The sequence below is a fragment of the Sceloporus occidentalis genome, unplaced genomic scaffold, assembly GCF_023333645.1.
Source record: "Sceloporus occidentalis isolate IW3139 unplaced genomic scaffold, rSceOcc1.0.p SCAF_2, whole genome shotgun sequence".
NCBI lineage: Eukaryota > Metazoa > Chordata > Lepidosauria > Squamata > Phrynosomatidae > Sceloporus > Sceloporus occidentalis.
In genome coordinates this window covers 226,366,917-226,390,005 of record NW_028316982.1, presented here as the reverse complement: position 1 = coordinate 226,390,005, position 23,089 = coordinate 226,366,917, and the positions used below count along the sequence as shown (strand labels likewise).

General features: G+C 39.9%; 1 protein-coding gene across 2 annotated transcripts; it reads left to right on the top strand.

Moving 5' to 3' along the window:
* The first annotated feature begins 1,897 nt into the window (after positions 1 to 1,897).
* On the top strand, positions 1,898 to 22,530 carry TAGLN3 (transgelin 3). 2 transcript variants are annotated; one of them, XM_089512290.1, is made up of 5 exons: positions 1,898 to 2,167; positions 2,535 to 2,716; positions 3,786 to 3,960; positions 12,966 to 13,068; positions 18,875 to 22,530. In XM_089512290.1, exons 2-5 carry the CDS (start codon positions 2,537 to 2,539, stop codon positions 19,014 to 19,016), a joined length of 600 nt encoding a protein of 199 aa, XP_089368416.1. In that variant the 5' UTR covers positions 1,898 to 2,167; positions 2,535 to 2,536; the 3' UTR covers positions 19,017 to 22,530. The 2 variants fall into 2 exon arrangements, with proteins under 2 accessions (XP_089368416.1, XP_089368415.1); XM_089512289.1 differs by having other exon boundaries at positions 1,905 to 2,172.
* Positions 22,531 to 23,089: the final 559 nt, after the last annotated feature.

Below are 23,089 nucleotides of genomic sequence, written 5' to 3'. Positions count from 1 at the left end.
GAACTGGTGAAAGGGGGTTTGGCCATGAGTGACCGATGTGCTCCCCCAAAGTGGATGAAAGTATAGCTACATGGGAGGGATGTAAAATTATAGGGAACATGGATCCCAAATTCTGCCACCAATAAAATGTTCTTTCAGTCCCCAAACGAGCTCCTATAATAACAGTTTAGCTTACTTCCTATAGTAACTGATCCCAATGCTCCTTAATCCATGTCAATTAGTGACAATGTTCCTTAACAGCTAGCTGCGGCACGCATGTGCTCTCTATCAGGAACAACCCACTCAGACATACAAAGTCAAGGATGGGGAGATGTGGCTCCTCCCTGCCCTGCTCATATTTTATGAGTAAGGATGGTTTCATTTGTTTTGGGCAACTGGGAGCATTCAGCACACCCCCATGTACTCCATGACCTTCAGCCTCAAATCATACAGGCCAGTACTACCCTAATGGGACCAGATCCCATTTGGTCTTGGAAGCTAAGCAGGGTCAGCCCTGATTGGTACTTGGTGCCAAATACCAGGTGCCAAAGGCTATGTTTCAGAGAAAGGAACTGGGAAAACATCTCTGAACTTTCCTTGCCTAAGAAAACCCCATGAAATCCATGAGGTCATCATAAGTCATAACTAGGCAGCTTGAAGTACATACACACACACTACCTCCACATGTGTAAATGAGAAGCAGTAAGTAAGCTTGAGAGGGAGGGTCGGCCTTTCAAAGAAGATGGTGGAGGTAGTGTAGGGCAAGGGGTAGGGAATGTGTTATCCACAGACTTACTTTCCACCTCCATGGATGAGAAAAAAACATGCATGCTCAAGCCCCATTATAGTGAATGGGTGGTGATATGTGTGTGGCCATATTCACTGCCACTGATAATGGCAGTGTGGAGTGATTGGTTGATCACTCTGCAGATAGCTAGCTATGATTGGTAGGCCCCTTCTGTTCAAGTATCTCCTCTCAGATACCAGATCTTCTGACTATGGCTGCATCTGCACTTCAGAAATAATCCAATTTGACACCACTTTAAGTGTAGTTGTTATGGCACCAGAGCCCTCTGACAGAGAAGGCTAAATATCTCACAAAATTTCAACGTCCCGAATCCATAGCATTGAACCATGGCAGTTAAAGTGGTATCAAACTGGATTATTTCTGCTGTGCATATGCATCCTATGTGGGCTAGGGAGGAGTTTGAGCAGGAGGGTTGAAATTCCACGTTAAACAGCAGAAGAACTTGGCCTGGCCCTGAAGAGTGGACCTCTCCTTTTGTATCAAGAAGTACAACTTTGCCTGCCAAGTACAACAAATGAGTTTTTAAAAAGGGGATTTCATATCTGTGCAGCTCTGCATTGCAGGGATATTGCCTAAGAGTCAGAAGCAGAGGGAATACTGATTTTGACCTAAGACAACCTTCTGCGCACTTAAATATTTAAATATTTGTTGCCCTTCTGGTACACTTCTTTCAAGACTAGAGAAAACAGCACTGGGCACCTTGTTTTCAGTTACTCAGACTTTGGTTTATCTTAGGTGCAAAGAAGGAGGGAACACCAATAGAAGTATCTTGGAAATATTTTTAACAGCAGTCTTCTTGAGTGCTGCTATGACAACGGCTGCAGCAGCATAATGCAGAATGGCACGGCGGCCTGGAAAATGAGAGAATGACGGCAACAACAGCAGCTTGGATGGAGGAGCAAGTTGCAGCAGACTGAAATAAACTTTGCCTGAAGCCTGTACACTGTACTCCATCAGTGCATTTGAGGGGATTGCAATCCACAAAATCCATGCTCAAATCAGTCAGTCTTAAAGATCCCACAAGATTCCTGTTTTCCCTCTCCTCTCCCTCTTTAAATATTGGAAGAGACTCACACAGCTACCTCTTTAAAAACTGCTGTGATGACTAGGACTCCTTCTCTGCCTATGACAGAGTAGGAGGGACTCTTTGACAGCACTTAGCAACGCCCCTGCTTTGACCCTCCTCATCTGCGAGGAAAATCAAATCAATACACCCTTCTTCAAATCACGATGCTTCCACAGCAGCAGAACACTGCAGCAGCCTCCTCTGACTCTTCTTAAATTTTGTTAGCATCTCTCGCTTCGATGCTCTCCACATCCTGGACTTAGATCACTGCTGAAGAGACCTTCACATCTGTCACTGAAAGGATCATCTCCATTGTCCTGTATTAGATCTTTTGTTCTTTTTCGTTAGAAAATAAATCTCTTTGGATTTGCTGGCTATTGTAATGTTAATCTGAAATGCTTAGATCTCTTCCTAGCAACAACAGAAAATTCATTAGCATCCTCTGCAAAGCTTTCTTTGTTTCATACAGAATTTTAAAATATTCAGCATGGTACAAAAGAGTGAAGTGTGTTTTTTTTAAATTAAAAAAGATGATATTTGCAACTTGTTTTGAAACATGTATGGGAGTCCTTCAACTCCCTTTCCAGGATGTTTTGAATAGATGCTTAATAAAGGATCTCAGTGATGTGCATCTCCTGCAAATTAAATAAAGTGGGATGTGTGTGTTTTTCTTCTTCCTAGAAATGGCCAACAGAGGACCAAGCTATGGCTTAAGCCGAGAAGTCCAGGAGAAGATTGAACAGAAATATGACCCAGAACTGGAGAGCCGACTGGTAGACTGGATTATTATACAGTGTGGTGAAAATATAGAGCATCCCCCACCTGGAAGACAACATTTTCAGAAATGGTTAATGGATGGAACCGTAAGTAATAGTCTGACATTATGTCTGTAATAGCAACATTTATGAGCAATGTTTGCTCTTAAATGTTTACCATCCACAGCTGTATCATCCAAAACAAATCAATACCTCTGATGCACTTCTCCTGACCACTTGGATACAAGTCCCATAGAAATCATTATGTAATCATGAAATGCTTCAGAACTGTAATGAACTGTATGTTGTACTCTGCAGGTGTGTGCTTCTTCTTTTTCTACTACTTCTTGTTAAACTCCACTTCTAAACCTCCTTTCCCTATCCAGAATCTAATAGAATGATTAAGATATTTGAAAACAATAGCTTATTGTGATCCGGAGGCTTTAAAATAATACTGGGCATATGCATGTGGAGACAGATGGAAGGATGATTATGTAATATGGTAACCATAGATTACATTTCTCTGACAATTACAACATATTCTCTCTCTCTCTTTTAAAACCAATCTTTTAAATACCAGGCTTATCATCATCAACATCATCATAATCTTCTTCTTTAAAAAAGTTAGCATTCTTATTTTTAAAAACAATACACAAAGCTGCATGTATGTAACAGTTCTCTTGTAAAGAATAACCATTCTGAAGGTTATTCAGACAGCAGTTTGATCACTTAACAAATAAGCAAAAAAGATACTGCCATCTACACAGAAGATAAGACTTGGCAATGTATTGATTCTGTACCATTCTGTTTTTTAACTGTATACCAATTGATAACACTTCCAGTTGGTCTTGGGCTATGTTTGCCTCTCTCATGCAACTGTTAATTGTTATATAACCATTAGCGAATTATTTGATTTTGTCCACTTGAGTACATCCATGCATGGTTGGTCCAGCTGTGGAAATGGAAGCTTTGGCTACCTTTTTTCCCGTTTAACATGTACAGAATTATTCTCAATGGTACAAATTTCTGATTTATTTATTTATTTAAAATATTTCCTCTGTGATTAGCATCAAAGCAGCCGCATCGTAAACTAAGTAAATGCACATATTTGTCTTTAGTGAGCTGGAACTAATTGATTTTTGTCCCTTTCAATACTGTTTCTATCTTTAATCTCCAGCTGCTGTGCAAGTTAATAAACAATTTACATCCCAAGGGAAAAGAACCCATTCCAAAGATCACAGAATCAAAGATGGCTTTTAAGCAAATGGAGCAAATCTCCCAGTTTCTGAAAGCTGCAGAAATCTATGGTGTACGAACAACAGATATTTTCCAGACAGTGGATTTATGGGAAGGTACACATATCTCTATGTATGAGCTTTCACTGAAGTGACAATTGCCTTTTTAATATTATGTTGCTAAGATGGATGTTAATCATTGATTTCTCTAAGGGGAAAGTTCCCTAATGCCATTATTTTTCCTCCTGTTTATGTTGTCTTGTTACCAAATTTTCCCAATAGCTTGTTATCTTCTCTGAGACATTTCTATTATTCTATGGATGAATAGAATCTTTTATGATAAAACATAACTGAAACATATAGCAGTTTGAAAGAGACACATGCAGTCTAAAGAAAAATGTCAATTTTGGATAGCTTTTTCAGCACATATAGCAAAGTGTGATATAAAAATTACACATTCTGAGCAAATTTGTAGGACAGATAATAGGTATTCATGCTGAGTAAGGGCATAAAGGATAGAGGTGGCACAAACCTTTGGACTGGGTTTAAGTTGGGATTGGGCACCAAATGTGCATTGTCTTCTTCCACTTGTAAAGAGATAGAACACCACAAAGCTAACACCTAGATTAAGCATACTGTATTTTTCTAACCTTTCCTCTTAAGATTTTGATTTCACATGTTTTATCATCTTTTGAAATATTTCCATCTTGTATCTAAATTACTTGTGCTGAAATAAGGATTCTGAAATAAAGATCTATTAGTTCTTGTGCAATAATTCTCATGGCAGGATATTAACACATCATGGTATGCCATCATTTTTGTTAATCATCATTCTTACTTAAGCTATGAATTTCAAGTCTTAAAACTATGGCTTATCTACATAAGTGTGGCTTATCTTCTCCACTTCTAGCGTGTGTTTTTTTCTTTCCTGCTCCTTTTGTCAGTTTCTTGTTTATGGTAAGCAACTGGAGAAACAAGCCAGGGACAGTTCTCAGTCTGGACCTCATGACAAATCATGGTTTAAACAAAGCAGAATTATAAGGTTTCAAGAAACCATGGCCTATATTTAATTATAATTCTAACTAAAGTAAACCCATTTAATCAATGGAAACTTGGTAAGTCAACATTTATGTAAGTTCCATTGATTCAATGACTGTACTTTAGTTGGACCTCACAGCTGGTTTTAGGCTCAAAGGTGGAGGTTATGGGTTGTGATGGGTTAACAACTATGGTTTGCTAGCAGAGGTAGATCTGCACATCACATCAAAACAGAGTGCAGTGACCCATGCCATGACCTAGCATGATATTTTGTTGTGTTATTGTTGTTACATATTATCAAGTCAGCTTTGACTATATGTGAAAGAGAGACCTCCATGAGCCCTGCTCACTGGCAGCCCTGCTCAGGTCTTGCAGAATGTTGGGTGTGGCTTTCACCTCTAATTTGATCTTTCTCTTTTCCTACTGCTTTTCTCTTTACCAAGCACCTATTCAAATGAGTCACACTGTCTGAAGAGGTGTCCAAAGTATGATAGCCTCAGTTTAATAATTTTGGCTTCTAATGAAAGTTAAGGCTTGATTTGTTGTCATACCCATTTGTTTGTCTTTTTGGCAGTCTGTGGTATCTGTAGACAGTACATTTCAAATGAATTGGTTTTCTTCATGTCACCTTTTTTCACCATCCAATTTTCACAACCATACATAGAAATCAGGAATATTATGACATGGATTATTTTGATTTTGGATCTAGTGATATATCTTTGTATTGAAAGTCCTTATCTAATCCTTTCATGGCTACCCTTCCAATGTTAGTCTTTTTCTGATCTCTTGACTAGACTTTCAATTTTTATTTGTAACTCAGGCAAGGTATAAACATCCTTTAGCTATTTCAATGTCTTGATCATCTAGTTAAAATTATATAAATCATTATTTTTATTTTGTTACTTGCTTTTGTACTTTCTTCCTTAACTTTTATCAGTAGTTATTTCAAGTCTTTGCTATTTTTGCTAGTGATATGGTGTTATTTATATATCTCAAACTATTCAGTTTCCCTCCTCCAGTTTTCATTCCTCTGTCCTTTAGAGTCCTTTAACTCTATTTGCATTTTTCTGTATATTATATGGTGATAAAATGCACCCTTGCCTGACCTCCTTGCCAATTTCCCCTGACAGTGGCCTCTTCTACTTGATATAGCTTGTACATTAGGACCATGTTGTAGCATGTATAACATCTTTTTTGCAAAATTATGTCATATAACCATGGTCATTATGTATAGAGAATTGTGGGAACCTTGATTGGAGGCCTAAACATTAGGATTCCCACTGGCAAACTATAAGCTTTTCTTTCAACATATTGTGGATTGATGAGAAATATTCTTCCCAGCCTTAATAAAAACAATCCAAGTGATTAGTCATATTATTTAAAAAAAAAAAAAAACCTCAAGAGACTACAAAAGATGAAGAGGGTTTACAAAGAGTTCTTGAATTAACTATTTCTTGCACTAGTTTTTGGCTTGAATTTTTGGTTAAGAGGAAGGTGAACATTCTGAGTAGCTGTAACTAGCTGCTGTTGTGTGCTTTTAGGTTGCTTCAGACTTATGATGACCCTAAGGTAAACCTGTCATGGGGTTTTCTTGTCAAATTGCTTCAGAGGGGGTTTGCCAATCTCTGGGGTTGAAAGTGTGTGACTTGCTCAAGGTCAGTCAGTGAGTTTCATGGATTAGCAGGGATTAAAACCTTGATCTCCAGAGTTGTAGTCCAACAAACTACTATGCCACACTAGTACTAGTTCTTATTTGGACTAGTTTTTAAAATATATTCCTGCAGCATCTTGCATTTTCATCGTCTGATTCAGCAACTAAATGAGATTTAATTTGTTCCCCCTTTGATTGGTTCCCTGCTTAGGTTTTTTTTTAATCTCCCAAGAACCAAACTTGAGGTCAATTTCATGTGATACTTTTAATCCATTATGCAGTGCATTATTCCAAATACCCTTCATTGGATATCTGTGTACATCTTCCAGAAAAGTAGCCACATTAAAACTCTTTTCATGCATAACATTTTTCTCACATGGAGTTAATCTCCATGTAGGAAAAAGCATGTGTGCAGCAGCTGTCCAATCCATGGCCACAAGTCAAAGTAAATTCTTGCTACCCACTGTATGAAAACAAGTAGTGTCTTGCACAGCATCATAGAATCATAGAATTGGAAGAGACCACAAGGGCCATCCAGTCCAACCCCCTGTCATGCAGGAACTCTCAATCAAAGCATCCCTGACAGATGGCCATCCAGCCTCTGCTTAAAGACCTCCAAAGAAGGGAGTTTGTTCCACTGTCGAACAGCCCTCACTGTCAGGAAGTTCCTCCTAATGTTGAGATGGAATGTCTTTTCCTGGAGCTTGCATCCATTGTTCCGGGTCCTGTTCTCTGGAGCAGCAGAAAACAAGCTTGCTCCCTCCTCAGTATGACATCCCTTCAAATATTTAAACAGGGTTATCATATCACCTCTTAACCTTCTCTTCTCCAGGCTAAACATCCCCAGCTCCCCAAGTCGTTCCTCATAGGGCATGGTTTCCAGACCCTTCACCATTTTAGTCGCCCTCCTTTGGACACGCTACAGTTTCTCAATGTCCTTTTTAAATTGTGGTGCCCAGAACTGGACACAATATTCCAGGTGGGGCCTGACCAAAGCAGAATATAGTGGCACTGTTACTTCTCTTGATCTAGACACTATACTTTTATTGATGCAGCCTAAAATTGCATTGGCCTTGTTAGCTGCTGCATCGCACTGTTGACTCATGTTCAACTTGTGGTCTACTTGGACTCCTAGATCCCTTTCACATGTAATCTCGTTCAGCCAGGTGTCCCCCATCCTATATCTGTGCATTTTATTTTTCCGCCTTAAGTGCAGTACCTTACATTTCTTCGTGTTGAATTTCATTTTTTTAGCTTTGGCCCAGCTTTCTAGTCTATTCAGGTCATTTTGAATTTTGATCTTGTCTTCTGGAGTATTAGCTATTCCTCCTAATTTGGTGTCCTCCAAGTCATTGATAAAGATGTTGAATAACGCTGGCCCCAGGACAGAGCCCTGTGGGACCCCACTGGTCACTTCTCAGCTTATTTATTTTTCCTTGTTTCCTTCTGATTTTTCTCTGTCTCTAAGTCCTGAACAAGCAAACAGTAAAGCTTCGGTTTCTTCATCTGTGCTCACGTTGTATTTTAAATTAGATTATGAGCCTGCAGGCTTGTCTAACCCGTTTACTGTGCCTTTTCTAGCTGAGGTACATTTATCGATATACAGTGATGACAATGGTCAGGAAGGAGTGAAAGAGCTCCATCTAAAAGCCCTGCAGGATGAGGCTATTGCTCTGAAGGGAGATGGGAAAAGTAGTATGTGCTTCCTGCTGCTGGTCATTTCCTCTTAATTTCTTCACTGAGCTGGAAGGAGACTTGGCATCCTCAGAAGAAAAATACTGATTAGTGCCAGTTCCTCCATGAAAATAATGCTTCAGATGCTGATCAAAAAGTGTGACTTCTAGAATCAAATCTATTAGTGTCTGTTTATTGTAGAAGCTTGCAGGAGAAGTAAATGATGTATTTATTCACTGTACTTTGTTTGGAGTTACAAGTTCCTGTGTCATGTTGAGTTCATCTACTTAGATTGCAATTTCCCAGCTTCAAATTCATTTTCAATTTGTAGTGTGCTGAAGAGAGACAAAGTGCTGGATTTAGAAAGACACTTAGCCAAGTCTCTGTCAGAGACTTAGGTATTTTAAGCGATTTAAAGTGTTGACCATGAATATTTTTGGCCAGGGATAGGGTGAGCCCCCCCCAAAAAAACTTTTCTCCTATATATTCATTCGTTGAACCACTACTCAAATAATAGTAGAATATAGTTTTTTGTGGGTTTTTTGGGCTATGTGGCCATGTTCTAGAAGAGTTTCTTCCTGGCGTTTCGCCAGCATCTGTGGCTGGCATCTTCAGAGAATCCTTGCCTAGAAAAAGTAATAGTAGAATATATTGGGAGATGATGCTTCAGTGTGCATATTTTCTATACATACTTTGAATATCTGAAAAGGGCTCTTGAAGCAAGTAGATGGTCTCTAGAATAGACAACAGTCATCTAGATGGAATGAAATAATTTAGGCAGTAATCATCTAGGTGGACACAGCTGAAGGTATGGATTCTGTGAGTGTTCATAAGGAAGCTAGTTTATTTGTAAACTGACCTAGAAATACTTCATGAAAAATTCCTTTATGCTCCCCAATTCCTTAACATTTTTAAAACTGATTTTAAAATTTATTATTAGTGCCAACCACATTAATTGTTTTGAGTAAGGTCAGTGGCTTCTTTAATTTGTTAAGGCTCTTATTTTAATCATTTTAAATTGTATTGTTTCAATTTCAGAATTTTTAATTGAACATTTCACTGAACTGAATAACAAATTAATTTTGTCAAATTTTAATGCTGATATATTACATCTTTTTAATGTCAATGAATTAATTTTGGTACCAACAGAATGTATTAAAAATGAACAATTTCATAATGTATAGTGGGAACCCCTGTACCCTTGAAATATGGATGTACAGGATTAAAATAATGTTTTGGGCCTCCAGATTTACCAGATTGGGATACATAAACATACATACAGAAGTATATTTGTTGTTGTTGTTGTTGTTGTGTGCCTTCAAGTAATTTCTGATTTATGATGACCCTAAAGCGGTGAACCTATCATGTGGTTTCCTTGGCAAGATTAGTTCAAAGAAGGTTTGCCATTGCCATCCTCTGAGAATGAGAAAGTGTGACTTGCTCAAGGTCACCTAGTGGGTTTGCATGGCCGAGGCAGAACTTGAACCCTGGCTTCCCAGTCTCCTAGTCCAACATTCAAACCACTATGCCATGCTGTTTCTCTCTCTCTCTCTCTCTCTCTCTCTCTCTCTCTCACACACACACACACACAGAGCGAGAGAGAGAGATAGAGAGAGATAGAGAGAGAAAGGTATATATGTATCTCAAAAGAAGGGAGTCATCTCTGGTGGAAGTTTCTGATAATGTGGAAGGAGAAGCAGCCAAACATGTCTGCTCCCTACATGCTTCAAGCTAGTTTGCTGTATTCAGGTGAGCTGGAGGATGAAGCCCCATCATCAGTACTGAAATATGATCCAAATGCCAGGTCAGTTGGCTTTAAAGCAGAATGACCAGGATGATGATGGCCAATCTAGTCTGCTTTGGTCAGGTCTTACCTGGAATACAGTACCCAGTTCTGGACACCACAATTCAAAAAGGATGTTGACAAGCTGGAGTGTGTCCAGAGGAGGGCAACTATAATGGTGAAGGGTTTGAAAACCATGCTCTGTGAGGAGAGACCTAGGGAGCTGGGTATGTTGAGCCTGGAGAAGAGTTGGTAAAGAGGTGATATGATAGCCCTGTATTTGAAGGGATGTCATATTGAGGATGGTGCAAGCTTGTTTTCTGCTGCTCCAGAGAACAGGACCCTGAACAATGGATGCAAGCTACAGCAAAAGAGATTCCATCTAAACATTAGGAGGACCTTCCTGACAGTGAAAGCTGTTGGAAAGTGGAACACACTCCCTCAGAGAGTGGGGTAGTCTCCTTCTTTGGCGGTCTTTAGACAGAGGCTGGATCACCATCTGTTAAGGATGATTTTATTGAGAGTTCCTGCATAGCAGGGGGTTGTACTGGATGACCCTTGTGCTCTCTTCCAATTTTATGATTTGGTGGTTTCACCATCTTATCATTCCCCTCAGATAGTAAAATGTCTTGGGCTAGCATTAGGGTGCATCTGCACTGTAGAAATAATACAGTTTGACCACCACTTTAACTTCCATGGCTCTATCCTACAGGATTCTGTGATTTGTAGTTTTGTGTGGCACCAGCTGCCTTTTGCAGAGAAGGTTAAAAGGCCTTGTAAAACTACAAATTACAAGCTCCATAGGATGGAGCTACAACACTTTAAAATAGAGTCAAACTTCATTATTTCAACAGTGTAGATGCACCCTAAGTCTAAAAGACAGTGGTATCCTTAAGGCCAACTAGTAAATTCATATGATATCTTCCCAGTTCATAGTACAGACTCCTAGCCACCACACCCTAGCAGTTATTTCAGACATTTTGACAAAAAAAAAAAAATCCTTTACATTATGACAGCTCTATAGGAATTAATGGATTTTTAATCAGTTCAGTATGCATAGGGTTTTATGATTTTAGATTTCTGCTTTAATGTTGCATTGGATAATGAGTTTAATCATTATCCTTTTGGGGCTCGACAGACGGGCAGCTCCTTGCCAACTGTCTTTGCCCCGAGTTGGTGCTGCAGCAGCCGCACACTACAGTTCTGATGTGCCACCAAAAGGAAGCTGCCTAGAGCGGCTTCTTTTTTGCGGCACCGCAAGCAGGAAAGGGTACCGCCATGACACCACTTCCTGCCAGCAAACGTCTGGTCGCTGTACAGTATCGTCGTCATCAGGGCGGCCCCAGTAAAGATGGGAGGCCACCATGATGGCGGCATCTGTATGGACTAGAATTGGCGCTGGCACACTGCTTCCCGCCTGTATGTATCGGGCCTTTGTTAAACAAACTTAATAAAGCTGACATATTCTATGGAATTGGAATGAACTGGACAATGTCTATGAAAATAGTGTCAAAAAGTTTCCAGAATAAACGCAAGCACTGTACTGATTCCATCAATACATTTTTGCCTCATGCCTCACTGTAGCTATGAGGTGAAAGGGACTAGAGTACAATGTTTGTCTATCAAAGCCTGATAAGAAGAGTTATGCAAGTCTTCGTCAGCTGTCTCATACTGCATTTTGCATAAAGATAGTGGATTTTGTTCAGATAGCAGATGGAAGATTGTCTCAGTCTTCAGGAATAGTGAAGAAATTATGAAGATGAAAATGATGTTGGAGAAGGGCGAAGAAACACGACACAACCACCCAGTGGTTCTCTGTGGCAGTGACAAGGACCAGAGTGTGGATGTAGAGCTAACTTGTATCATGAACAGAGAAGGCTGTTCCTACTATCAAGCAGAGTGATGCATTTGCCTCAGTTGACAAACATTTGGAGGTGGCACCAAGGTGTCAAGTGGAGGAACCATTCTCCATACTGCTTTTTTGCATCCTCCAAGCTAGTACACTGCCTTCAATTGCAGTAGAGAATGCTGTCCAATCACCAATATTGATGAAAATATTGATGGCAGCCCAGTTGGCCTTGTACACTCATCCCTCCACATTTGCGGCTTTGACTTTTGTGGATTTGATTATTCACAGATTTTGTTAATATATTATCTCTAGGAATAGCTAGGTCCTCCAGCACAACTCTGTGGTCAACTTTAACTAAAAGTCGTACTGAAAGACCTAGAAATTCCTGGAGAGAACACTCCACTAGACATTTGTAGCTCCTCCGGCACAATTCCATGGCCAATATCTGACAGATGTTGACCACAGAGTTGCACTGAAGGATTTAGAGATTTCTAGAGAGGTGCTCTTTGAGGTAAAAACATAGTGTTTTTGTTATTTGTGATTTTTCCACATTCACAGGGGTCCTGTGCCCCTAACCCCAGAGAATGTGGAGGGACAAGTGTGTATGGAATAATTGGGGGTACCATCTTGTTCTTCAGCTCAGGTGGGAAGCCATCTTGGGTTCACTTGCATGCAAGTAGCCCTTAAAGATACAGGTTACTGAGTACAGGGAAAGGTGCACCATGGAATGGGTTGCCATGGATTTCAACAGTCCTAGCTTTGGGAATATGGCTTTGGGGAAACAGAATTGCAAGGATAAAAATCTTATGTAAAGTTAGGTTTGCAAAATATCTAAAAATATCTGGATAGTTCTAGATATATCATCTTCTCCTTATTAATGTAATAGCTTCAGTGGAACAGAAAATGTTATTGGTTTTGGTATTACTCTGCTGCAAACCATACAACAGTTGGCAAGGGATTCTGGGTGAGGGAAGCCCTGATAGTTCCCATGAGACGAGAGGAGAAGCGGAAAACATAATGGTACAACAAAGCCCTGGGGATTTTGAGACTAAATTGGTGTCTACATTACTGTTGAAAATGCAGCCAAACAATTTAAGAGTAAAGAGTGTCTCTCTCATCCTTTTTAGGCAAGGATATGGCTGCAGTGCAGAGAACCTTAATGGCTTTGGGCAGTGAAGCTGTCACAAGGGATGATGGATGTTACAAAGGGGATCCATCTTGGTTTCACAGGTAAAGATCTGTTTGACTATTCTCTGGGGACATTTTGGTGGAGGGACTTATAGATAAAATGTGTTGTTTTTATGAAAGGATCTGAACCCATATTGCCAGTCATTTGCCAGCTGCCTTAGATTTCATGCCAAGAGAAAGGCAACATATAAAATATAACAATAATGCATAATCTAAAACACAACTTATAGATACACTGAGAAGTAAATGGCATACAGTAGGGGGGAAAGGTACAGTTTAAGAATACAGGTTGAGTCTCCTTATCGGATATCCCAAAATCTGAAATATTCAAAAATCCAAAATTGTCCATATAGGTGACTGAGATAGTTATACCTTTGCTTTCTGGTGGTTCAGTGTATAAAAACTTTGTTTCATGCACAAAACCATTTAATAATTATATATAAAATTACCTCCAGTTTATGTGTATACGGTGCATATGAAACATAAATGAATTTCAAATTTAGACTTGGGTCCCATCTCCAAGATAACTCCTTATGTATATGAAAATATTCAAAAATCCACACACACCCCTAAAGGAATCCAGAGCACTTCTTATCCCAAGCATTTCAGACAAGGAAGAGTCAATCTGTACTTGCTCAGACTATTTTCTTTTGTATTTCTACAAACAACTATAAAAGTTTAGCCTACATGGAATCACCACCCTTTCAGATTTGTCATTAAGCAAAGCAATTTTTGCCAAAGAGGTAGATGCCCTGAGGGGTGGGGGTGGGGAAGGAAGTAACACATCATCTAAAAAGCAAGGGTAGAGAAAAGGAGAAAATGCCCCCTTCCTGAAGGATTTGCTAGTTCTCTGTGGATCACTAGGTGCTCAAGGGCCTGGACTGATAGAATTCAGCATGTTTATTTTCCTCATAGAATCATGTTGGAAGGCTTCTCAAAGATCATTTAGTCCAGTGGTTCTCAAACTTTTTACCCTTGTGACACCCTTTGCATCTGCATCCAGATATCGGGGCCCCTGCTTGACACAGTATATGAAGAAATTTTGTTTGTTTGTTTAGTGTGTGTAGTTTCATTCACACTTTCATATATACTCACATTTTAACAGATTATAAGGAAATAACTCTCTTCCTTCTCCATCAGGCAAAGGCTTCAAGTGCCCTTCTTGCCCTTCTCTTTCCTTCCAGGACAGAAAAGGTTTGGGAAGTGAGGGATGGGGGGTGGGGATTATGTCCTCCAAATCTCATGCTCCACTTGAGCCACTCTCATGGCCCCATGGCCCCACCCCACAATTTGAGAATCATGGATTCTTGAGCAGGAAACCCATAGTTTCAGCATTTCAAATAAACAGAGTAATGAGATCCCAAATCCTGACATAATAGATTATAAATGAAAATTAGTTAGGTTACCTATACCTGAGATGCTCTCTAGTATTAACTTGAGAAATACTGTACAGATAATGTGTTGGGGGTTCATTGGTTCTTTTAAAAAGGACTTTCCCATGGAGTCATTGAAGCTTCCATCTGTTCTGTTGCATTTAGACCTCTTCATAAGATGCTTGCCAGCCTCTTTTCAGTGTTAAACAAAATGCTATATCATTTCAGCACAAACAAAACTCCCTGCTCTGCTACTGGCCGAAAGGCGGTAGTATATTTCATTCCATTTTCATCTAATACAGAGGATCAGATGTTGCTGGACTCTATTTTCCAGCTTCCATCCCCTTGGTTATGCTGGCTAGGGCTAGTGGGAGATGCAACCTGACCACATTAAGAGAGCCTAGTTTGGCTTGATCAAATCAGTGCTCCACTGCAAGAGAGGAGGAGTGCTCAACCTAAAAATAACAGTGAGAAGGAGAATGAGGAGAGCTGCAGCAGCAATAAAAAGGTATATCAGAATACTGTAACATTGCTGTAGTAAAGGCACTCTTTGCTGTTATGAAAATGACCACTGGATTGATACAAGAACATTGTCACACAAGGGAATGAACACTGTTCAAAGAAATGCCAACCCTAAATGCTAAAAGTACAAGAATTCTAGCAGTGATTAATTCATTATCACAAAATAGAATAAGGAAGAATTCCTTTAGATGGAAACTATGGAGCCCTCCACATTTTGTTGGACTGCAACTCTCTGCAGACTTAGCTAGCATAGTCAATGGTGCAGAATGTTGGGAGCTGCAGTCCAACAATACTTGGATAGCCATATGACTCACAACCCTGCTTTTGGTTCTGATGGTAAAATCTACTCAAAAGTAAATCTTGTCGGCCTTACTCTCAGGTGGTAGGATACAATATGGCAGCCTTTCTTGTCAACAGCCATACAAGTTTGAAGGATTTCTTCATAACCATGAGATCCAAAAACCTTTAAAAATGGATTCTCAGGCTGCTAAACTCTGCACTGGTAAAGAATTCCATGCTTAACATTAGAGCATAGTTTTATTAATCACACAGATATTTTGTCCAATTTAATTTATAAGAAAGGAGAAAGGATACCCAATTAATTGTCCATTGAGGATTCTAAACTTCTAAATAAATCCCTGCTGTTGTCAAGTGTAGAAGCAAGAGGCTGTGTCCTATTAAGTGACTGAATGTTTGAAACCAAAGCATTGTACTATCCTGAGAATGTATACAAATAAATGAATTGGTAGAGATTCAGGAGATGAAATTCAAACCACTACAACACAAGATGACAAACACGATATTTCCTTAGTCTCTCTGAAGGTGCTGAGGAGCACTGAAAGTCTGGATGGATGAGTGCAAAGAGAGGGAGATCTTAACAAGCAGGCAAACTATCCAAGGTCCTCTAATTCAAAATCAGGACATTAGACAAGATAACAGGCTAGCAAGATTATCCCACATAAATCTCAGGTTCTTTGGCCTCAGAAAGCATGATTGAGCTAGGCAAAGTTTCAGGCTTAGGCCAGTTCAGCTTAAGCTTCAGTAATATCAGGACCTTTTACAGAAGCAGCAAAAATACCCTCTTATTATAATGGAAGCAGAGCAGCCAAAGACAGAGCAATCAATTTTGTACTTTGGAGTCTTTCTTATGGTTTTTGAGTGAATCCATAGGCATTTCCCATCCTATTTTTCAAGCCTGCATATTTTGAAATCTTGTACTGTCTTAAGATCTTGCACCATTTTGCTGGCAACAAAAAGACAAAAGGATGACTCAACACACCTGCCTGAGATGGGAGAAATTAAGGATATATTCTGATTAACAAAAGAAAAAAGACACAAAGAAACCCGATTGCACCACTGAAATACATCTGATGAAGTGAAATGTAGTCTTCAAAAGCTTAAACTAGAATTTTATTTTTCCCAGTTAGTCTCAAAGCTGCAACTGGATTCCTTTATGTGTTTTTATGCTACAACAGACTGGTACACCAATCTAGTTGAATACTACAGTCTGCCCATGCCATACGCGGGCTTGCCATCCACAGACTTGAGCTCATGTGGACAGCAAATCCCACAATTGCTGGTCATTACCTGTTTATTGCCAGGATAAGTCCTCTTTAATCTTGTGAAAACTTTCACCGCGATCACGCAATTTTCATGGGCTAATTTCAGTTTAAAACCCTGCTTTTCCCCATGTGATAAAGTCCATAGTCTCAGAGCTGCAATTTGCCCATCCCTGATGGGGAACATATACATACTACAAGACTTGGTGGGGATGTTGCACTGATACAGGTAACTGGGAAATGACAAGCAGAACTTCCAGCAAAATTTTGCCTTTAAGAAGAAGTGTAATGTATGATTTGAAGGAAACAAAAGCATGCAATTAGTGGTGACTGATGGTTTCCATGACCATAAGGGCAATGAATATGTTTTGATGTTTAGTCAAAATTTAAAAGAACTACCCAGCTTGGTTCAGCACATTTTAATAGTCATTTAATGTTCATAGTGAAATCAAGAATGGATTCATTGCTCCACTGACATGGTAACCACAAATGTCACCATTGGTAGCACTATAGGCTTTTAAATGTCTTTCATTCCAAATTTCATGCAAATAGAAAATAGAAAATAAACATGTTGGAAAATTGGGGTGTCAGCCAAAATCTAAAAGACTTAACATGTGTTCGCAAATGTGCATTCTTGAGCACATTTGTTTGTTTGGGAGGGACCTGAAGTAGCTGACTGGGTTTAACAAATGCTCTACTGTGCACTTTGTTTTAGCCCCATTAGTTAACCCTTCAGATTTGGTGACTCTGTGATCAAGTTGGTGGATTTGTGGTGGATAATAGACAGACAGACACTTTATAAGAGTATGTCCTAAGAGAGCAACAATACATAGGATAATGGAAATAACCAGGTTTTCCGACTCAGCCAAGCAAAGTGCCAGAACTCCAAATCAGTGTAGGATGGTCAGCTTTTCTAGAGAAATCTTGCCAAAGTTAGCATTTTATGCATTTTGTAAAACCAGTTTCTGGACAATGGCGCTTAGTCTTGTACATTCTTGCCTTAATCTAGCAAATCATTTGGGCATCTATTTAAGTGTTTTGTTGGATGATATCCACATTACTTAAGACCTCAGCCACTGGAAAAGCATTATATTGATTTGGCTGAAATAACATTTTCCCTGCCTGTATTCTGTGGGTATGGCTAATGCATCAGTAGCAACATTCCAAGATGATCTGCTTTTCTGATCTCCAAGATTGTAGCTTGAGAGAACCACCTCTAATAAGGAATCGAATTTGTCTAGCATTAATTCGGATTTAATAATGCTCTCAGTTCTTTGTTCTTTGTTAGACTTTGGATGAGACACTATGACTCAAAATCAGTTCCATGACAGAGCTAGGCAGAAAGTTTTGAATCCCACTCTCATACAACATTTGTTAGATATGGCCAAACACACCCCTTGGAAAATATCACAGTTCATGGAGGGAAGAAATTTCTCTTAAATTTCAGGGGTGGTGGTCTCTGCACATTTAAGCTTATAAGATGGCTTAGCTCTTTCTGTTTCTCCTTACTTAAAAAACACTTTTAAAAAAAATTACACCACTTGGAATTGTATAAGACTTTAGAGGCCCAGACAGATGGGCTTTTTGTAGTGTGGCGGCGGCGCAACTAGCATTAGGGACCATGTGGCAACTGCACGGTTCCTAACCCTAGCACAGACTGGTGGCACTCCAATGGTGGCGCCCCATTGTGACATAATGGATGCATAGTGTCCACACATCACGCTGCACCAGTTATATCACGAGTGCACCATTGGCGCACTTGCAATGTAACAATGGCGGCAGAAAAAGAACCCGTTTTTCCCCAGGTTCTTTTTCCTCCGGAGAGAAGTGATGTGGTTTGGTGGCTGTGGCTTCCCTCCAGAGGAAATTAGGTCACCGGCAGGCCGCCCTTTTCAGGCGGTTTGTACCACACCATAGATTCCTGTAATCTGTGTTTCTAGAATGTTTTGGAAGTGATGCCATGTCATGTTCCATAATGTTTTCCTCAAGGCATCCTGTGAAGTCATTTAGTGGGAAATTTTGCCCTATATGCATAATGGTACTTTATGAAATGTTTCAAAAGCAAGGGGAAATTGGAAAAACTTTGGATAACTTGTAAGAGGCAAGCCCATTGTAGACACTGGAATACATCCTCCTGTTAAACCAATAGAAAATTGCCCCTGCAAGAAAAACTATTTTGAGGGAAAGTTTTTATACAGCCTTATTTCAAGTAAATAAGAAATGAGAGCACAAAACAACAAAACCTGCATAAATATTTTACTTTTACCCATTTTCTCTGTAAAAAAACCTTTTCAAATCTAGAAAGGTTTGAGTTAGTTATTTATAACATGTCATAGTGGAAAATTCTGAATAATAGCAAATACATTATCTTAACAAAATCCATCTTTTTCACAGGAAAGCACAGAAGAACCAGCGAGGATTTTCAGAAGAGCAACTTCGTCAAGGACAGAATGTCATCGGCCTCCAAATGGGGAGTAACAAGGGAGCATCCCAGTCTGGGATGACTGGATATGGCATGCCGAGACAGATAATTTAGGTTACCCCACCTTTAAATACACACTCACACACTCTATAGCATGGCCTGACTTGGAGGAAAATAGCTACTTAACGTTCATGCTAAAATCTGCTTCTAAGTTTTTTTCTTCTAAGAGTTTTGGATCTATCTATATATTTTTCAGCTGCAACATTTTAATCTAAAATGTGGATTTATGTGCTTGTTGTGTGCCAGTTCACACATCACACTGGTACCACATGATGTTCGTTTCTGAACTATGCAAAGACTATTTTTCTGTATTTATTTGCAAATTTGTTACCTTCTGTACCTGTGTCTTATTGAACTTGCTCTTGCAACTCTAACATCTTGTTCTCCACTCCATTTTCTCCTTCTAATACTAATTTTAAAAAAACAGAGACAGGTTAGGAAGAACTGACAGATGCACTCTGTAAAAAGAAACTCATAGATAGCATAGTCATAGTCATATTCCTGAACTTGGAAAAGTTACATTTTTAACTGTAATTCCCTGAATTTTTCATTCAACATAGCTGGTGGTCATGTTGCCTAGGGTTCTGTAGAGGTTGCAGTACAGAAAAAATGACACCTGCAAGCTCTGTCATGTTCTGAGTTGTTTTGAAGGGTAAATAGAGTGAATATGATTCACGGTATTTGATAAACAGACCTTTAGACAAGACATGTCTACTTTGGTGCTGTGACTGGGGTTGCAATGCAGATGAGGATAAAACTGATTTACAAACAAACTAAACACTTCAGCACCAATCTTGACAGTTTGGGTCAGCTACCTTGCCCCCATCACTGTAAAGGTTGGCTGGAATACTGTATTAGCTTATACTTAGCTAAGTACTTAACTAAGTAACTACCGTACTCCTGGCCTGAAGGCCAGGCATAAGCACCACTCAGTTGTGATTATAGTAGTGGTCATGAATACAAAAGCTACCTAACCATAACTGTTTTGTATTCGTGATCACTACTTAGTCACTATTTTGGCAGTATTGCCACAATTGGAACTCATCCTCTACCTACATTAGTGGACATCAGCTGCATGAGGAGAAGAGGGGCCATTCTGCCAACAATCAGAGCACAGTTGAATGATGCTTCCATTTGGTTTTGGGGGACTGGCCCAGAAGAAGTTACTTAGTTAAGTTAAGTACTTAGTTAAGTATAAGGTCATACAGGATTTTGGCCATTGGGTTTAATGGCAAATTTTAGGCCAGAGCATAATTACAAAGGTAAAAAGAAATGCACGCAAGAAGAAACCCAGAGAGACTATTTAATAAGAGGGAGCAGGAATATAGGAGGAACAAGCAAGCTGGTGAAAACCGAGCCTAGATGCAATGGTAAGGCCCAACTAGAATGGACTCACCCAAACAACAGGAACTTGCTAAATCAACACTAAGTCACATTACTTAAATGGATCTACTCTATTTATCGAGGCCAACAATTAATTGGATTTAGGCCCAGGGAATTAGTCCCAAATGTATTTATTTGTTGTTGTTTTTTAAATACCCTACCATGGATCCAAAGAGCACCAGACAGTGTATATTGACTTTTTTGCCATAAGGATAGATGAGGTTGAAGAAACAATGGCTCGGTACAGATTGTCCCAAAGGGGTGGTCTGCCAGTGGCCTATTTCCCTCTGGAAGGAAGCCGTAGCCACCAAACTATATCAGCTACCCCCCGGAGTAAAAAGACCCCATTTTCCCGGGTTCTTTTTACGGTGCCGGAGTGATTTCGCACAGCGCTTAAACCATTACTATGCTGCCAGCCTGTACAAGGGTTACGGACTGTGCGGTTGGTGTGCCCTAACCCTAGTATCACTGCTGCCACACCACAAAGTGCGCCTCTGGATAGGGCCAATGGCTTGTCTAATCTCTGCTATTCCTCTGGTGTAGTGGGACCAAGTCTTATTGTGCAGAGGTGGGAGTCACACAGCCTGTGGGTAATGTGTCTCAAGGACATTTTTGTGGACCTGACTTCTCCATACCCTCCATTTTGGGGTTGAAAGGGGGGGAGCATTCTGAAGCCACAATTCTGCTCTAAAAACAAGCCACCTATGTCTTGTTTTAGTCTCTCCCACATGTTTTTCTAAACCAATGTGGGAGTGTGGGATTGGTTTCACCAACACCTCTGGATCTTCTGGGAGGTGTTGGTGAAAACTGTGCAAGACTGGGTGTATATTGATGGAAGTTGGCTCCAAGACCTTAGAGTTGTATTCCTCTCCCCACTGTATTGGCTGTGGTATAGTTCAGCTTCCAGCTTTCAGATCTCCAATGACAGGATTGCGATCCTTTGCCTTCAAGTGGTTTCTGTGTTAGGGTGTGATGAATCTGCTTTCGGTTTTATTCCAGACTTTAAAGGAGTTATACATGGTGTTAAACCTGTTTTGCGGATAAGGTTCTGGACTTTGGTTATCTCTTTTAAAGTCTGGATTAAAATCCACAGCTGATTTATGTACTCTTGACATGGAAACAGACATAAACGTAATATCTTCTCCATCTCTTCACACATGGCCTAATTTCTGAAGTGCTACTGGGTTTCTGTGGAAGGTTTGCTACCATTTAAAGAAGGCAACATTACACTGGATAATTTTATCATCATTGTTATCTTGGCTTTTCTGCACAAATTATAAGCGTACCCTTGAAGTTGTCTTCTGCTAATAACCTGGAAAATTGTAGGATTGAACTGGTAGATGAGGAGGTGAATACATCACTGGGGATGTATCCACACTATGGAATTAAAGCAGTTTGACACCACTTTAACTGCCATGTAATTTGGTGAGGTATTCAGCCTAGTCTACCAGAGAGTTCAGGTGCCTCAACAAACTACAAATCTCAGGATTCCATAGGCCAGAGGCATTGCAATTAAAGAGGTGTGAAACTTCTTTAATTCTACATGGTGGGTACACATATCATCAGCTGAAACTGATACAAACTACATGACCATGGAGATTAAATTTAGATGGCCTTATGATCTGGTGGAGTGACACAGTTGTCTCAGGTGGTGGAATCTGGAAGGTGGGGTGGAATCAAGATGTCTGCACCATGTGGCCTGCTGCTAAGCTAGTCTTCTGTCAAGATGTGTAGTAGTGGATGGCAGCCTGGTTAGCTTTTGTACATGAAATAGGAATGTTCACCATCTTCTCCTTTGTCTCAGGAAGCAAAATATCTTGGATGGATCCCAAATGCTCTCCTGCCAAAGTGTGTAGTAATGTGGTTCTGTCTACCCATGTTGAAATGGGTCTGTTCTGAAATGAATGCTTTAGCCAATGCTCAGCTCATCTGTAATTACTATAGGCAGGAAATATAATAAACTGATATCCAGGTTACCGAGGCAAACAGCTCAATTAAATCAGTGCTCAGGGACATTACGATAATACACTATAATGAGCTTTAATTGAGAAAGAAGAAATGAAAGAAGAGAAAGAGGAGACAACAATCCATGCTTTGAGAGCTTGTTCACTAGCAAATGAAACATTGCAGTTTTTCCTATCACCTGCTGTTATTAAAAAGCATGAGAAGTGATGTTAAAATATCATCTTCAAGCCTTCTTTTCCATTCATTTTACAGCAGCATTCCTCTCCCTCATCACTTATTTCCTACATTATAGGTCTTTTCAGGGCTGTAGACACTCAGGGTTCATAAGACCTGGATATTCATGTGGATATTCAAGTCTCCTCCATTATGTTTTTAGCTTTCACTTTTAAAAGCAAGTTACAGTATTATGGAGGGGTTGGTTCTCACACTGAGTTCAATAGACTTGCTCCCAAGTCTCTGTGATGGAGGAGGAAGAACCTCCAGTGCCCAGACCTAATCCCATCTGGCCTTCTGAAGGGCTGGAGAAGTTTCCCCTCAACCCTGAGCCCTACCCACTGGTTGGGGAAATCCCTTCTGTGCTGCTTACCTTTCTGTGGATGGCAAGTAGCCCATGGGAATAACTCGCAATTGTCTGCAAACAGCAAATAAACAGAACAGTGTGTTTCCCAGACCTGTTTCAATATCTGCCTTGTTGTTCCTCAAAGAGAAGTTCTCCTTGAGTTGTGTGGCTCATTCTGTGCTTCATTAGCATCATATTCTCCCTATCAGAGGAGGGAGTG

Coding starts and splice junctions, on each gene's coding strand:
- TAGLN3 (XM_089512290.1), top strand. CDS start 2,537: ATGGCCAACAGAGGACCAAGCTATGGCTTAAGCCGAGAAGTCCAGGAG. Junction 2,717..3,785: donor AATGGTTAATGGATGGAACC/GTAAGTAATAGT, acceptor TTTAATCTCCAG/CTGCTGTGCAAGTTAATAAA. Junction 13,069..18,874: donor GATCCATCTTGGTTTCACAG/GTAAAGATCTGT, acceptor TCTTTTTCACAG/GAAAGCACAGAAGAACCAGC.